We start from the raw sequence: 18,184 nt of genomic DNA, 5'->3' as shown, positions 1-18,184 counted from the left end.
CAGTCAAAATAAAACTTCAAGAATACTTTTGGGGGTCAAAAGGGCCCTTTAGTGCATTAAGTGAGAAGCAGATACATGCCGGCGTCTATTTGCATGCTTGCCCTATGCTAGGTATCTCTGTAGGAAATCCCAGCCTATAAAGTGAGTCTACATTCCAGCATTCTCCTCTGTACTTTGGAACCTGTTGGTGTCTATACAGATGGTATCTGTCAGTTGGAGTAGTCAGGGGGAAGAGTGTAGCATAAGCGAACAAAATTAGCAAATGACATAGCAAATAGAAAGCAGCATACAGTTTGATTGGGGGCAGACCTAGGGACTGAGAAATTTCCAAGTAAATGGTAGGTGCCAGCCGCAAATGGAGCTTAAGGAGCTACCAAAGGATGGCATGAAAGGGGGCAGGGAAATGACAGGAATCAGACAATTCAGTGATGTGTGTTTCAATACACCCAAATAACCCCGGCACTTTCATTGTGTTCTGACGGCGCTTCCATTGTCTGTATTTGTATAAATTAAAAAGCAGTTCTGTCTGTATTCGATGAAATGAATTCATGCTGAACCAAATTTCAAAAAGTTCATGTAAAGAATGATTTCACAGCAACTATCCTATCAGGCGCCTGGAAAATTGCACTTGAACTTCAGTTCCACCTCAGTCACTCAAAGGAATTTAGAAATTGGCTTCCAGCCACCCTTGTTCTTCAACATGCAGTTTCAGATACGCCTCAATAATACAAACCCTAAAGCCCACTGACTGTGAGTTAAAGCCTGTTCCCGCCAGAGCCTCGCTGCTTGGCACGCGTCGGCACCCACTTCACGGGGTCTCCGCCCGGGTTACCTCCCTATTCTGGAGCCCCGACAAAGGTGGAGGGGAGCAATGCCATGTAGGGCTACTTTGAACTTCACAACCACATTAGGAGAAAATCTTTGAATCCTGTCAAGTACTAACTGCTTTAAGTGGTTATTCAAAGAAATATTCTTATTTGAAATCTCGAGTGTGCCTAGAGATTGGGAGATGGGAAACTGGCACCACCCTGGTTTTAGGTCACCTTTTTGTCACCTGCCTTTGGGCAGGTGCCATGGAGAGTGGCTGGAGGGTGGGTCTTGGACTAATCAAACCTGAGTTGGATGCCTGGTACCTGCTACTTGCTAACTTTATGTTTTCACCCCTCTGTGCCTCAGTCTCCGCATATATAAAATGGGGATGATTGTAATGATCATAATCATCATCAGATCACTTTGAGAATTAAATGAGAGAATATAGGCAAAGTGATGACAGTGGGATGGCAGATGGTCATGTACAAAATCCCTAGGTGCTTAAATAGTATGGACAACAGTATCTATCAATGGAGGGGGTCTGGGGAGGAGAAAGTTTCCCTGTCTGTGCTGATTTGGACATGTTTAATCTACCTTTGCCTGCACAACTGGCAAGACTATCACTGCCGATCTGGCTCCAAAGCAGTTATGAGTGAATTAGTTTTCAGACCCAGCTGCATTTGATCCATTGGTCCATTTCAAGGGTGATTCTTGTTCAGTTGTGTTACTGGTGGGAGCACTAACATCTAAGCTATTAGGGTATTTCATCTTCTCTCTCTTCGGCCCCTGCACCCTCAAAGATGGATATTCGTATAGCTGTTGGTTCTGTTTGCTCTCACTGTAAGTCCCTTTCTTCTACCTTTGCAAAGATTCCTCAGGCATCACCTCTCCCAGGAATCCTTGATGAACTCTCCACCACTCCCTATACCTGGCCAGACTGGACCAGCCCCCATCTCTGCCCCCACAACAACACGCCCTCATGTGTCACCACCCTGCTCCGTAGTATGTTGTACTAAGATGACGTATTTACCAGCCAGACCCAACTAGGCTGTGTGCTCTCTGATTCAGGGGTGATATCTTATTGAATATTTCTTTGGGCATTATCAGTGTCTAGCTGACTGCATACTTGATTGAACCACAGTGATCTATCAATATCATTTAATGCACTGAAGGATAGATCAAGAAAGACAGTAATAAAGTAGCAACGAAAATTGGCATCCACAGGAGGTGACTGAAAATGTGTCCACAGCGGTTGTATATCTACAACCAGGAAAGCACATTTCTGACCCAAGACACTTCCTGTCTGGTTTGAAACTCTAACCTGGTTCTTGAGTCTGCTTTCTCCAAACCTTGTCATTCTGCCCACACCCTCCACTCAGGGTCACATCGCTTGGGCTGCTACTCTTGGAACCATTTTCTGAGTTTCCCAAGTGCACAAACCAGCAGGAAAGTAGTTGTGAGGACCCTAAGATATAGGGGTGAATCGGGCAATCATCTTCAATTGGCAATTTGGCTGCCAGGAGCGAGCGCCCTGCCACATGAGAAGTGGTAACAGCCACGCAGTGGGAGGAGAACCTCTTGACACAGGAGCATCTCCCAGACACAGCCTATCCCCTGCTGGCCTGGCTCTCCTCTTCACATCTGTGCTGCCCTTTGTAGCCATTCCCTTTGGTGTCCCCAAAATCCCCATGTTGGAGAGACCAGGGACATTGGCCAACTCACCAGCATGTAAATGTTCTGCCCTTTCCACCTCTCCTCTGCCTCTACCCAGATTAATTAGTTTTCAGTCAACCTTGTTTATTTTTTTCTCATCCAACAGGTGCTATTCTCTAGGAAAACCCTGAGGATGCAGAAGAATAAAAGAGACAGAAGTCCATTTTAAATAGTAACAAGGGCTACAAACTTAGACAAGTTAATTGGACAAACAAAGTAGATGGAAGTTTTCAAGAAGGCAGGTGGGGGAGGTTTGTGCGAAGAGAAGGAGCAGGCTGGTTAGGTTCCATGAGGTAGTAGCCAGGGGAGAACTCTCCAGAGAGGAAAGAGGAAGGGTGAAGTGTCTGAAAGTGGGACCATTTGGCATATCAAGCAGTAGAAGGAAAGATGTACTCTTCATGTTGACTGGAGATGACAGTCAGGGCCGCTGTTAGATAAGAGATCAGACAGACATGTAGTGGCATCAGAGGAGGCAAGACTCGAAGGTCATCCCAAGGAGCATGGATTTCTTTCTGCATCCAGTGGCAAATTTTGGGAGGTTCCCAGACAGAAAGGGAAATGACCTGAATCCTGCCTTTAAAATATCAGCCCGGGGGCCCTCCCTCTTGGCGCAACAGGTTAGGACAAAGCACTGCAATCATGCCACAGCTGCTTCAGTGCGAGTTTGATCCCCAGCACATGGCAGGCAGACCCCTCCTGACCCACTCGCTGCTCCCCTCAGCAGTGTACTTCATCCATCTGCCTGTTCTGCTCCCCACTCTGTCTCTGGTGAATGCTCTCACCACCCCTTCATCTCTGGATTGTACCCTAGTTCTGTATGAATAAATAAATAGATCTTTAATTTAAAAAAAAAAAGTCAGCCTGGCTGCTGCAGAGAAGAGAGGGAGAGAGGGGGGACAGCAGAGATGCAGGAAGTGCTTCCTCAGCACCATGGACAGGTCCTTAAGCCTGCAATTTGAATGGCATAAACTGAAACCAGGTCCTCTGACAACATTGTTTATTGCAACACCAGCTGGGGTTTCTTTTCCTCCTTGGCATCATAAGGAAATGACACTGAGCAAAACAGGGTAATCCAACCACCTGCTACAGATAGATGGCCTCAATGGAAGCAGGGACGCGGTCAGGGAGGTAGTGAGATGGTGCAGTCGTGGATGAGACTGTGGTGGGGGTGCGAGCACGAAGTGACTGTTTCCCAGACTGATCGATCCCATTTGAGCTGTAGATGGGGATTTCCACTCAGGTGGGGTTTCTGAAATAATATAACTATCTGTCACATGCATTTGCACATTTGGAGCCTGATCAAACCACTCAAGAAAATACATCTGGAGTATTTCTTTGGGGGGTGAGGGGAAGGTGGATATCTGTATATGAGGTGGTTTCAATGTAACTTTCTCTGAATGCGCTCATGACATTCATGCTGACCTTTGACCCCTCTGTCCTTTCTCCCAGGTCGTCCCATTCCACCTACATCCTCGTCTAGCCTCCTCCCATCTGCTCAGCTGCCTAGCTCCCATAATCCTCCACCCGTTAGCTGCCAGATGCCATTGCTAGACAGCAACACCTCCCATCAGATCATGGACACCAACCCCGATGAGGAATTCTCCCCCAATTCATACCTGCTCAGAGCATGTTCAGGGCCCCAGCAAGCCTCCAGCAGTGGTAAGGAAACTCTGTGACGTCTGAGTGTGGGGGGCTGCGTGCATGCTGTCCTGGCACCTCCAGCAAAATAACAACTCTGAAACCAAGGCTGGGGAGAAGGTGGTGTGGAGAGCACCAAGGTGAAATGCATTTGCTGTTTTGTAGCAATGTACTTCCAGGTACATTTGTTGAAGGTCACGGTTCCTAAAGAGGTACTGCTTCTCCTAACAGGGTGTGGGCCTCCTTCAGTGGGAGGAATTTGCCCAGTGCTGTATAGGAGAACATGCTGGTCTCAAAGGTGAAGTGCAGAGAGACAGTGGAATATTGAATTTTTGTATCACGGTGTTTCCGGTCATAGCTGAATGACCCTGTTCGCCCTCACATGCCCAATTTGTGTGTTTCTCAGATCCCCTGCCTTTTGATGGTTGACTTCTGACTTCTTCTTCCTCGCTCGTTCAGATGACTTTGTGATTAAAATGTGTTCCCTTGACATGAATACCAAATGTTTTGCAAAGTCTGAAGTGTTTGGGGGTGACCTCTCCTGTACAACTCACTACCTGCGTCTCTTCCCTTGAATAGAACAAGCTGAGTATATGGTACCCTGATAAATACGGCCTCAAAACCCCCAGTCTTTGTGGCTTCCACATTCACAGAGCAAAGTGAGAGGCCCCAGGGGCTTGTCCCATGCCTGAGCATTTTATAGATACAGTCTCAGTATCCAAATTTCTCCTGCTGGTGACGTGTCCAGGTGAACATGAACATGTAAGAGCTATAGTTTAGGACACATGGTCCAACAAGAAAGAGACATTTGTCAAAATGATTTACTTCTGACCCAAAGGCTTTGGAGTCCCCTTTGGAATTGGCTAGTCATAGTGCTTATTAATGTTCTGTCCAAAACAATACAGAACTTCCATGCCAGGAGGGCTCATCTAGGAGTATATGCCTCCACTGCTCCCCACCACCACTATGAAGGCCACCTCAGTACATTCCAACTGGTTCATTCTGGGAGTGGAGAGATGGTCCATGCCCTTCTTCAAAGCCAAGCCTGATATATTTAGTAAACTCATATTCTTTTTCCAAAAAAAAATTACCTAATCAAATCTCTCATCAAATGAGCAATCCATTGTTGATATTATGAAGGCCTTTAATCTACCATAAATCTTTATTAGAACTCATCAGAGCTTCTAGTTTGAGAGAAATGTGATTATGGCACTCTTAAAATGACATTACATCATTGGGGTGATTGGTTTATCATTTGGAGAAGAGACATCAATCATAACTAGCATAACCACACAGTAAATGAATTCAACCTTTCTACCGTGGAACAATGACACTGTAATTGCTCAAAATCAGGCTTAAAATGAAATCGGAAAATGCTCTTTCTTCAAATATGATGTTAACTTAATGGAATATATTATGAAAAATCATGTTTGAGGAAATTCTATATAATTAAAAATATGTGGAAATATATTCCCTTTTTTCTTTCATTGGAACCTGATTGTAGCTACAGAACCAATTTTTTTTTCAGCTGCAGAGATTATGTTGCATTTAATTGAACTACCCTCGCTTATGTTTTGCTGCTTTTTATTTCATACTATGTAATCGTGATGAATATTGTATTATGAAGGACAAGAGGCTTTTGAAATGAGGTGCACCTGCTGATAGCTTTTTAAAAACAGACAATTATTAGAGAGAAAATGAGCTTTTAAAAACTATATCCTTTTATGCAAGTATGGCTACCCCAGCAAAGATGATTTCTCTAAGAGGTCAGTTCATATCTCAGAGTTGTCTGGAATGTTTTCATATTGACAATGCTGAGAGTGATTTCTTTTCTTCTCATCATTCTATCAGATTGTAAGTTGTTGATAGGGTATTTTGGTTAGTTTTATGTCTAATCAAGACCTCATTTTGGTGGACACAACAGATCTGTGTGTTGAGAGTCAAATTTATCCATTGTTCATCACTGACGTCAATTTGTTTAGTTAACTTAAGATTGATAGCAATTTAAGCTTCCATAGCAGGTGAAAATACCTCAGAAAATTGGAGGGTCCACTTTTAGCCCAAACAAGAGCTGTGTCTAACTGATTTCTCCACCTTAAGGGTGAAGGCCCAATTGTGTGATAGTCTTGTTTTCAATAGATATTTACCTGAGAAATTTAAATCTCTGACCAGTGAACAGCCATTCAAAAGTCTTGACTCTAGTGTAGCTAAAGAGAGTGCAAATCAAATTCAAGTATGTCTTTCCTCATGTGTGTGTTTGTGTGTGTGCCCATGCGGGCAAGCACAGGCATGTGTCTGTCTGTCTGTCTTATGAAATGGATTTGGGGTCCAGGGAAAATTGGGGATTCTATCAAGATCTAAATGCAGTTGCCAAGAATTTAAATTTGACATAAAGGTTTGAAAATCAAGTTTGACACTGAAGCTACGAAGTGCAGAGATGTGCCTGGGTGTTCTGAATTGAGTTTGATGAAAGGGGCTGGATTCTTCGGTCGATGTCATGGTACAAGCAAAGCATCTGTGTGATTGGTTGTGTTGTGTTTAGCTGCTTAATTGTGCCAGAATTTTTTTTTAAGGTTGGCAATGACCTTGTGTTGAGAATATTTGGTACCAGTTTGCTCTTTGTGTCTTTTTTGGGTGAAAGAATACCCCTTTTAACACATTCAACCCATTCCTGACAGTCACAAATTTATTTCCTGTACTTATTTTGTTTTTGTTATATTTACGCTGCGCCAGTAAAGTGCATGATTAGCACAGTCTGAACATACATTCTCTGCCTACAAAACCTCTCTGCCCCAAAGACACAAACCAGACATAAAATTCACAAGCAAAATATTTTTGACAATGTGAAAAAGTAACTCCTCAAAGTAACAGCCAAACTTCACCTTTATAGCTTGACTATCATTATTTTCTATGGCTGTAGTGCATTTTTTAGTGGAGGATGCTAAAACCTCAACACCCTTGGAGTTAAATTGCTCTAACCCTCAATCTATGCCAATGGAACAGATAGCCAGGTAATACTAGCGAGAAGCTTAGATGAATGTGTTTCCCTTCCCTTTGAGCACTTTCTTCCAGGTAGTTGAGCTCTGGCAAGTAGCTCATCCTGTGTTCTGACCTTTGCCAGGGAGGGCAAGCTCCAGAGTGTTTCTTGTGTACAGCAGCATAGTTTCAAATCCTGTGAAATAATTCATCTGGAAAAAAATCTGTATCCCAGTGGCAGTGGAACAGAGGCTCCTGCAGATGGAAGAATGAGACTACCTTCCAAATCAGAATGGGGTGTGCAGTTTGCTCTCAGCACAGGGGGCAGAAAATAGATGGGCAGCCACATTGTCATCTAAAATCACTAGCCTACCTTCCTTTTCCTACAAAGTTGAGTTTTAGTTTTCTTACATGTCTAAATAAAGGATTTGGGAACATTTAGTAGTGACCTTAAACTCTGTAGAGGAATATAGCCAGAATGCTTCTAGGACCCTTCCAGTTGGTTCCATATGGCAAAGGGGGTATCCTGACCTGAGAATCTCAGTTGTAAAAGTGATTCAAAGGTGCCCTGGTCCTTCTTTAAAGAGTCACATCATGTTTAATTCTTTTCTTTTTTTTTAGATTTATTTATTCATACAGAACTGGGGTACAAGCCAGAGGCACAGGGGAGGTGAGAGGATTCACCAGAGACAGAGTGGGAAGCAAAACAGGAATATCGACAGTCTCTGCTGAGGGGAGCAGCGGACTAGTCAGGAGAGGTCTGCTGCACCATGTGGGTCACCTCCTGGGCAAGGATTGAACTCACACTAAGTGGCTGCAGCCAGCTTGTAATGCTGTGCTTTAACCTGTTGCACCACCAGGGAGGGACTCATGGCTAATTCTTAATGAAAACAGCACATTCAAATTAGCAAACTTCAGGTCGGCAAGAATTCAGTTGTCTAACTAATTTCAGGATTGTGTTGTCTATCAGACATCATAAAGCAAAAAAGTTTCATTCATTCATTCAACATCTCCTTTCATCCACTAATTTATTCCATTTTTATACCCTCTGCATGAATTTGTAACAGCTAAACTTCTTTTTTTTTTTTTAATTGAAAACTACACCTGGAAGACACAATAAAGGAAAAATAGAAAGGAAATATATAGGAAAAATATACGCATATACATAGGCGTATCTATGTAAAGTACTGTTCTTTTGTTTATGATAAGCAAACAAACAACAACAACAAAAGTTGATTCTAAGCATCCTGGGAATCAAAGCAAAAAAGGAAAGAAGAAAAAAAACACAATTTCCAATACTACTGAAAACAACAATCAACTGTTTGAGGGCCATACAGCATCTCCTCATGGAAACTCCTCTCCAAGGAGATAACATGAGCTTCCCAGGTGAGCAAACATACACCACTGGCTATAGCACACACACTGAAGAATCTGCTGTCAAAAGCTCTGACAACCTCCCTCCACATAATCCAGACAATACTTTAAGCTAAAATACAATTCTACAGCTGCCCCAAATTGCACAGCCTAAGAGCAGAACTTGAAGTGAGGCATAGACAAACCCAAGTCCTAGTAAAGGCCTAGAGAACCAAATACCCCAGAGATTATGGGCCTTAACCAGTGTTGCTCATATGAAATAATTTGTGGGAATTAGCCAACAGTGAGGTCAGAGTCACACCCAGAACCTGGAAAGCAGATGTCCTGTGTTACAAATGTGTCATGACATGCAAGGAAAGCTTAGAATTGATGTCCTCAAGGGAAAACTGAAGCCCAGCTAAGGCAGCCTTGCTGGTGAGACCCTTCCCTCTACATCCACACTGGGACCAGTAAAAAGAGGGGCCACAGGTTTTATTTACATCCGTGAAGCTTCTTCTCCTTACCTACTACAGGCTTGGGGGAACTTTTTCCCTCTCATAGATAAATTTCCTCACCTTCTGTAGCAACTTAGGCCATTGTAATTTAATTTAATTTAGGATTTCCCGGGTAGCTTAAGGCAAATACTATGCACATTGCTGATTGTACTGAGCTGATAATAGTTTTTTTTATTTTTTTTCCTAAGACATTGACATTGCAACACTATTTACCCATCTCCCCTAGTGTTCTGAGCTTCTTATTCTCTTCTTTTTCCTCTAGTTTCAACCCGCCAGCAGCCTCAGCCCCTCATCCACACAGCTCCACTGCAGGTGTTTGTGTCAGATCTCTAGTAGATGTTCCATCAGTATTTATTAAACCAATGAATCAGTTAATGTCTTTAGCTCATTTGATTAATTTACTGCTGCTCATCATGCAGAAGGGAGGGAGGACAGATCAGGGGAATATAGTTATTTTACAAAACCTACTCAATATGTCTGTTTTGGGGTTTGCTTCTGTCCGTTTTTAGAGACTCAGGGACTTTGTGACTCATCTTTAAAGGAGAAGGTTTTAGAAAGCACTATTCAAACACATCACAATCAGGAGCAGCAGGGGGGTGTGTTTCTGGAAGGCGTCTCTGGCTGGTCAGTGGCTTTGTCAGAGGAGGCTGCACCTGCTTGGGAGAGGCCCATTTTCACTCTTTATTTGGGGCTCAGGACATCAGAGTTCCAACATCGTTTCTTTTCTGGTTTGTTTTGCACACGAACCACATGGTTCCAAGCTCATGCCTGTCAACATGGATGCCTGGGTTGGATGTTCAGAGCTACCTGCTGCCCCTACCAGGCTCCCTGGCAGTGGGTTATCCCCAGCTGCCAGGCGTCTCCCCTGTGCTGGACAGTGTGAGCTGGCTCGAGTCTGTGGAAGTCCAGACATGCTCCCACTCTTCTCCCAAATGCATAACCACGTGGGTTTCACCTCAGCTGCAGGCCCTTTCTCCTCCCCAGTGCCAGCTCCTCTACCAGGCACTTTATTTACTGACTTCATTTGCTTTTCTTTGTCCCTTACCCCACCCCAAAGCAGCAAGGGTGACCAGAACACCCGTTTTGTGGATGGGAAAATCCATAGTCACAAAGCTGGAAATGAGGTTTTCAAAGTCAATCTTCTAATTTAAGGCAAATTTTCTCCCCACCCTCTTAAATGTTTGCCTCCAAAATATTCATGTGACTTATTGAGATGTACAGAAAGCAATGAAAGCACTGGAGTAGGGGTGTGGATGAAAACATAAATTAAAAACATGAAATGCTCTTCCTTTCTCCCCACTGCCTCGATAGCATGTAGCCCCACACTTCCCCTGAGGACCCTGGTTCAGTATCAGGAGGTCCTGAGTAACTGTTTCTACTACTCCCTGAAGTTGAGCCTTATGATCTGGCAAATTAGTCATGGATGTGATTGAAAGCTATCAAATGCAGGTGGAAGGACTTACTTTCCATACCCCTGACTCACAGCAGTCAATCATCTGTGCCTTGGTTTCCCATCTGGGAAGACTGGACACAGACTAGAAATGTCTCTACGCCTATCTTCTTGCTCTACTATTCCATGTTTGTAAGTTCACCCCAGCCATATAGACCAGGATACCCTGGTGCTTGCTTGTCCCCCAACTCCTCTTCCTGGGTAGTGTGGATTCTACCCCATCCTCTGGGCCATTTCCAAAAATGAGACCTACACAGCCACGCAAAGACCCCTTGCAGTCTCCCTGCAGGAGCTGAGAAGCTGGGTTTGGAGAGTTGTTACTAAGTTTAAAATGTCAATGGCAATCCTAGCATCAAGCAGAGAAAGCATATCTCCTCCAAAACTGACCTGGGCCTCACCCAGAGAGCTTCACCATAGCCTCTTAAATAAAGGCCTTGCCCTAAGAAGTGGGAATTGTTAGTTTGCGGGACTCTTTTGACACTGCTAGCTCACCCAACAGTAGAGCAGAGTGTTTATATACCTTTTCTTGTTTTCATCTGTGCCTTCTTGCAACTCTTTCTCTTTCTCTCTTTCTCGCTCTCTCTCTCTCTCTCTCTCTCTCTCTCTCGCTCTCTCTCTCTCTCTCTCTCTCTCACACACACACACACACACACACACATGCGCACACACACACTTTGTAGATCCAGCCACCTCCAGCCCAGCTAGCTTTGGGATCCCTCTTCTGCACCATGATGCAAATGAGCACACAGGCAAGATGGACAGGTAATTCCTTCAGAGGTGCACAAAACTACACCTCCTCAGCAAATAATCTTGCTATTGACAAAATTCCCAAGGTCAATAAGCATTGTGTACATCTACCTCTCCATCTCTGTCCCTGGCTTCTTGATACATACAAAAAGACCAGCCCAGGGGCTGGGATCTATTTGCAGCATCTTAACAATTTCCTGCCCGAAACAGTTTTTACTCACATCTTCAACTTCTTCAAATATCTTTTATAGACTACAAATGATTATAAGTACTGTGGCCATTTTAGAATGGGATCCTTGCTCCCTTGTTAGAGAGCTGTTAGTTCTCTGATGAGTGAACATATATTTTAATACATATAATTGTGTATTTGTTACAACATTGGTTTGCACTGCTGTATGTATGTGATACCAAAGAATAGCATGGCACTGTGGACAACCAAAGCCCTCCCCTGAAATCATACTATGTCTTCTCCCCACTTTGGTTGGCCCTCTTTCTCCCCTCTAGTAGCCTCAATTGTACATTCATTTATCTAGGGATTATTGCTTTGATTATGTCTCATCACTTGTTTTATTTCTCTATAATTGGCGAAGCTACCACATATAAGTGAAACCACCTACTGTTTGTCTTTTCCTCTGACATATTTTATTTAACATAGTCCCTCTAGTTCTACCTATGTTGTGAAATGACAAGAATTCATCTTTTTTTTTTTAGCAGATGAGTAGTATTCCATTGTGTGTGTGTGTGTGTACGCGTGTGTGAATATCGATATCTATCTACCTACCTATCTATCTGTTCTAATTCTACCACATCCTTGGATACTTAAATTATTTCTATAACTTCACTATTATAAATTGTGCTGTGGTGAACATAGAACACACACACACACACACACACACACACACATATCCCTGTATATTAGTGTTTTGGCATTCTTTGGGTCCTTAATTAAGAGTGGAATTTCTGGGTCATATAGCAGATAAATTTTTAATATTTTGTGAAATCGCCATATTGTTTTCCATAGGGGAGGGACCAGTCTACATTTCCTGCCAGCAGGTACAGGGGTACCTATTTCTCTGCATCCTCACCAATACTTATTGTTTCTAGTACTTTAGATAGGGACATTCTTACAGATGTGAGTTGTTATCTCATTGCATGTTTTCTTTTATTTTCCTTGATAATAGTAATTATGAATATTTTTTTTCAAGTGCTACTGACCATCTGTATGCCTTCTTTAGAGAAGTCTCTATTTAGCTCAACTACCCTTTTTTGGACTGGGTTATTTGCATTTAGTTATTCAATTGTATGCATTCTTTGTAGAGCTTGGCTAGCTAACACTGTGATTTTAAACAACTTATTTTATATCTCAGGGGGTTTTTTTGTTTGTTTGTTTGTTTTCATCTTTATCCGCGAACCCGTATTAAAACTCTACTACTTGTAAAGTTGTTAGAAAATTTTTGTGATATTCAATGCACCTAAATATTTTAAAGAGAAATTTATATAGTTGAAAAAGATCAGATTTAAAATTGTTTCATTTTTTAATTCAACAATTAGCATGAGAAATTCTGAAGTTGGAATTTATCATTGTTACCATCTTTCCGGGTGAATTCAGTAGCATTCAGCACAGTCACATAACTGTGCAAACATCACCAGCATCCATCTCCATAACACCTTCATCCTCTCCTATAGGTTCTGTATTCATTGGACCCTAACTCCTCTTTTTCCCCTCTCCATTTAATTTTTATCTCTGTTGATTTAACCACCCACATAAATGAAATCATGGCATATTTGTCCTTTGGTAACTGGTTTATTTCACATCATCTAATATCTTCAAGATTTCTTTATGTTATACAATGTGTCAGAATTTTCTTTCTCATACCAAACAATACTCTTTTGAATCTATCTCATGCATTTTGCTTATTCATTTCCCCAACAGTAGACTTTTGGATTGTTTCCACCTTTTGTCTATTGTGAATACTGCTTCTGTGAACACTGATGTACAAAAATATCTGTTCAAATGCTTGCTTTGACTTTTTCTGGGTTTACTCCCAGAAGTGGGATGACAAAGCCATATGATAATTCTATGTTTATGTTTTGAGGACTTCTGTCATTTTCCATGGTGATTGTACCATTTTATATGTCCACCAACAATGCACAGGAGTTCCCATATCTCTATGTTCCTACTAACTACTAATTCTTGTTATTGTTTTGTTTTGTTTTGTTTTGTTTTTGCCTTTTTATAATGGCCATCCTAATAGGTGTGAAATGGTAGCTCATTGTGGTCTTGATTTACACTTCTGTAATGATTAGTGATGTTGAGGTCTTTTCATGTACTTACCAGTGATGTATATTTCTTTGAAGAAATCTATTTAAGTTCTTTGTCCATTTTTAATCAAGTTTGCTTTTGTTGCTGTTGTTCTTTATGTACAAACTGGATATCAATCACTTATTAGAATATGATTTGCAAAAGTTCCTTCAATTCTGCAGTTGCCTTTTCACCCTTTTGAGTATTCCCTTTCTTTTCATATGTATTTTACATCAGTCTTCATTTTTGCGCAATATATACTTTCTCCTCTAAGATGGAGGACCCATAAAATTCCTACAAATTCACCGGTGTGACATTGCTCTAGTCCCTTGTGCTGTTGCTTTCCCTGTGTTGGTCCTTCTCCCTCCCCCTCCTCTACAGACTGTGTCAGATTTATAATTGATTGTTGATTTTGACTTTAATTTATTATAACTTTTTTTCATGGTCACTTATTTGATTCCTCTACATTCCTTCTACAAGTGAAACCAACCAAGGCAGAAATAAGCCAGAAATAAACCCTGCTGAGTATTATTTAATACAAAAAGACTTTTAATCTTTATGTCCTCCAGCATTGCTATTGTTTTCTTTTATTGTCTGTGTTTTTAGTATCATCTATCGAGCAATTTTAAGGACTTATTCTATTCAGTTATATATTTTTTTTAAAGATTTATTTATTTATTTGTACAGAACTGGGATACAGGCCAGAGATGCGGAGGGTGAGAGAATTCACCAGAGACAGAGCGGGGAGCAGAACAGGCAGATCGACGAAGTACACTGCTGAGGGGAGCAGCGGGCGGGTCAGGAGAGGTCTGTCACGCCATGTGGTAGCCTCCGGGGCAGGCGGGAATCGAACTCATGCGGAAGTGGCTTTAGCTTCTTAGTGCTGTGCTTTAACCCGCTGCGCCACCAGGGAGGGCCTCAGTTATATTTTTAATAGTTTATATGGAGAGAAACTCATTGAAACCTCACCACTGGGAATGAAAAAAGCAGCTCTTGGTGCTGGCACCTGTCCTGACACTAACTCTAATGTCCAGGTGCAGTTAGGAGCTAATTGGCATCTTATTTAGGCCATGGTGCTCTTCCGCTGAGCTTACACAGCCTTACAGAACACCAACAAAGCCATTTAGTAACTAAGATGACAAGAAGTTTATAACTTATAAGTTGTAGATCTTGCCTAAATTATAATCTGGCCTAAATTCAGACAGAAATAGATCATTATCCAAAACTCAAAAATACAAAACACTCTCTACTCTAGGCTAAAATGAGTGTCTTTTCTTTACCAGTTACAGTGTTACCCTCTTCTAGAAAGCCCTTCCTGTAGCTAAACTTCATTGGCATTCCATGTATAACTCCCCCCACCTTCTAACAGCATCAGTGCATGTTGACTTTGTTTCCGGGAGCCCTCCCTAATCGCCTAGTACAGTCTCTTCTCACACCTCTCTATGGAAGCATCCCAAAGTGCCTAATTGTGCATCTCTTCCTCCTTGCAGTGATTAGCTAATAAACCTAACTTTGTTTGACCAGAGTGTGGTCCCAGAGGAGTTTTGACTGGAAGGCACTGACACACTGTGCTGTGAGTTGGTGTTATTATTGCTGCCTTGCAGATGGGAAAACTGTGGCACAGAGAGGTTAAGTAACTAGCCCAAGGATGCATAATGATTAAGTAGTATAACAGAAACCTGGTGCAAAGTAGTCAGTCTCCAGAGTGATAAGTATATATAAATATAAGTAGATTTTTAAAAGACAACTCCAGGGGAGAGTATACTCAACATATTTTTTTTTTTTTTAAATTTCCATCATTTACCACAGGGCTCAATTGTGTATAGTTTTTACATGGCCATAGTAACATGAACATTTAATAATAATATAAGGATTATGTCAGGCAAATGGGGGAGCAGGTATGTGTATGGCTATAGCAGGTGGCAGAAAAAGCCTATGTCTGTGTCATCAGAAGTGAGAAGTTACTGGATAACATCTAAAGCCAGCAATGAAAGGAATAGCAGCAAACTTATTACTTACAGGCCTGGAAATAAATGCCAAAATAATGAACTAAAAATAATAAAATGAAAATTGGTTGACTGTTGAAAGGAAGAAATTGGTAGTGATGGAAAAGGATTGCTAGTTTGAACCAAACATGTAGAACTATTTGATCTTTATGCATTATTTTCTTTGGATGAGCAGGAAAAAAAGAGAAAGAGAGAAAAGGGACAAGTATTGAGCATGTGAAACACTTATACAGTGTTAAAACTCAATATTAGAGATGTTTAACATTCTCAGGTATATTTTCATTCAACAGGTATGCATTGATGAGGGGCTGTGGGTTTGAGATTAGACCAGGTACTATGCACTTGAATGGTTAGGCACTGGAGCATTTTCACTGAATCTATAGATTTGTCTGTGTCTGCTTCTGTTGATGAGGGAGCCCTGTGGAGTTGTCAGGACTTTAGCTCTTTATCCCAACTCAACCCCCCAGACTTGCTGAAAAATCCCAGGCTTAGGATGACATGAGACAAAGAAGACACCTTAAGTACTGCTCCTCCTCATTATCAGCCTAGTATCTATCTAATGACAGGTGGCATCTTCCCCCCAAAGCTTTCCCAACCAACTCCACCCAACTATAGCCAGAGTCAGAGCCACACCACAGTCTGATAGTCTGCCTTATTCAATTTAGCACCTCATTACATTCTGATTTGTAATATTCTCTTGGTATTTCATGCATGTAAGTCACTTGTGTCAACATTAAATTGTCACCACTTAAAAACAAGGGTCATTTTGTTGGTCTTTTTGTTTCATTTGGCACTGGGGACAGGTTTCCATGAGCCCACAATATGCTTATTGCTCTGGCTTTGCAATGACAATGGTAGATCCAGATAATGAAAAGGTAGAAATATAGCTAATTAGGTCTTTTGACTTGGGTTTGTTGACTACTAATCATCAGATCTGAGATCATCTGTTTGGGGGGATAAGCCTGGTCATTCTTAGGAAGAAAAGGTACTTGTTAATCTAATCCATTGTGTATCTTTCATGTGAGGAATATTTCTCTCTTCATTCTTTTCAGTCATAATTTAGTAGCTACTCTTCAAAGATGATTGTGCTTTTGAGATAGTTAATTTTATGGATATGTTTTTAGTGCTTCACTCATAATTCAGGGAGCAAGCCTAGGGAATGCCTGGCCTTGGGATCCATCGTAGATTTCTGAGACCACTGACACAAGCTTCCACAAACTGGGTGACTTAAAACAATAGCAATTTATTGTCTTATCATTCAAGAAGCTAAAAATCCAAAATTAAGCTATTATCTGGACCAGGCTGTCACAAAAACTTTAGGAATACTTCCTTTCCTATTCTTAAGCTGGTGCTTAGTTCTCACCTTTACAGGAAAATTTCTTTAAAGGGTTGTCTACTCTTTCTGTTTCTCACTTCTCACATACTCTGCCACGAATCATTTTTACTGACTTGGTAACTACTTTTGCCATGTTCACAAATAGCCTATTATTTGCTAAATTTGGTAAACATTTCTTGTCACATCTTACACTTCCATCCTTGACTGCTTCTTCCTGCTTAGAATGCCCTTTCCTTTGACGTCTGTGTCAATGAACTCTAAGTCCTATGTTTCTGGCCCCTTCTGTCTTCCTGTGGGTGCCTCCTACTCTTGTTTATCCTTTAAATGTCAGGGTCTCCAGAAGTTCAAGTCCAGGCTGTTTTCCCTTTGCTTTTTTGGTGTGTGTACTTTCCCATGGGTGATCATCTACAATTATAATTAAAATTACTATATGTGAGGTTATGATCCTGTTGCATATTTCTCCTGGTCAAATCTTTTATCCAAAGTATCTAAATGTCGCTAGCTATTTCCACTAGGCTATCCAGTAGCCAACTAAAGTAGGAAAGATCTGAAATGAAACTCAACATATTCCAAACACATTTCTTCCATTTGGCTTAATTCTGGCACTTTTATCTCAGTGCATGCCTGCCCTATCATTAAATCAGTTGTTCAAGCCAGGAAACTTCTAACCATTCTTCCTCTTCCTCTTTACCTAGAATAAATTTTCAAACCATATCAGTTTTTACTCTTAATTATTTTTAAAGATTTATTTTATTTATTTATGCATACAAGAGCTGGGCTGTAGGCCAGAGGTGTGGGAGATAAAAGGATTCACCAGAGTGGGGAGCAGAACAGACAGATCCACTGAAATACACTGCTGAGGAGAGCAGCAGGTAGAACAGGAGAGATCTGCTGTGCCCTGTGTGGGTTATCCCCGTGGGGGTAGATAGAGCCAGTGTTGCTGTGGCTGCTGACAGCTCCGCCATGCTGACTTAACCCTTGTGCCACCAGGGAGGCCCTACTCTTTATTTAAATACCCCTGCTGCCACTCCCCCTCCAACCACATTTTGACCTGAAAATCTAATTTTGTGTAATGGATTCTCCTTTCTATCTTTCAACTCATGTTCACAATTCAATCAGCAGAGTGTGTGTAAGAATCTGAGTAAGTCTCCTCACTTATTTGACTCTTTACTGGATCCCTTTTACCTCTCTGGAGATAGCATGTGCCTTTTAGAGTATCATAAATGGCTCCTGTGTCTCTTCTATCCCTTGCTCCCACCATGCTACTCACTTTGTTAAAGCAACCTAATTCATATTGACTGTGGGTCCTCACTTGTGTGCTTAAAAGGACTTATACGT

The 18,184-nt window shown here is 41.6% G+C and overlaps 1 protein-coding gene across 2 annotated transcripts in view; it reads left to right on the top strand.

Moving 5' to 3' along the window:
- Positions 1-18,184, top strand: part of TENM2 (teneurin transmembrane protein 2) — an 895,709-nt gene that overhangs the window by 536,462 nt on the left and 341,063 nt on the right. For both annotated transcript variants that reach the window (XM_004689796.2, XM_012730132.1), the window contains one exon: positions 3,973-4,182. In XM_004689796.2, the coding sequence (XP_004689853.1) occupies positions 3,973-4,182 (210 nt within the window). The remainder of the gene's footprint in view (positions 1-3,972; positions 4,183-18,184) is intronic.

The sequence above is a fragment of the Condylura cristata genome, unplaced genomic scaffold, assembly GCF_000260355.1.
Source record: "Condylura cristata isolate star-nosed mole 26May11 unplaced genomic scaffold, ConCri1.0 scaffold00026, whole genome shotgun sequence".
Taxonomy (NCBI): Eukaryota; Metazoa; Chordata; class Mammalia; order Eulipotyphla; family Talpidae; genus Condylura; species Condylura cristata.
This window is presented reverse-complemented; position numbering and strand designations above follow the sequence as displayed.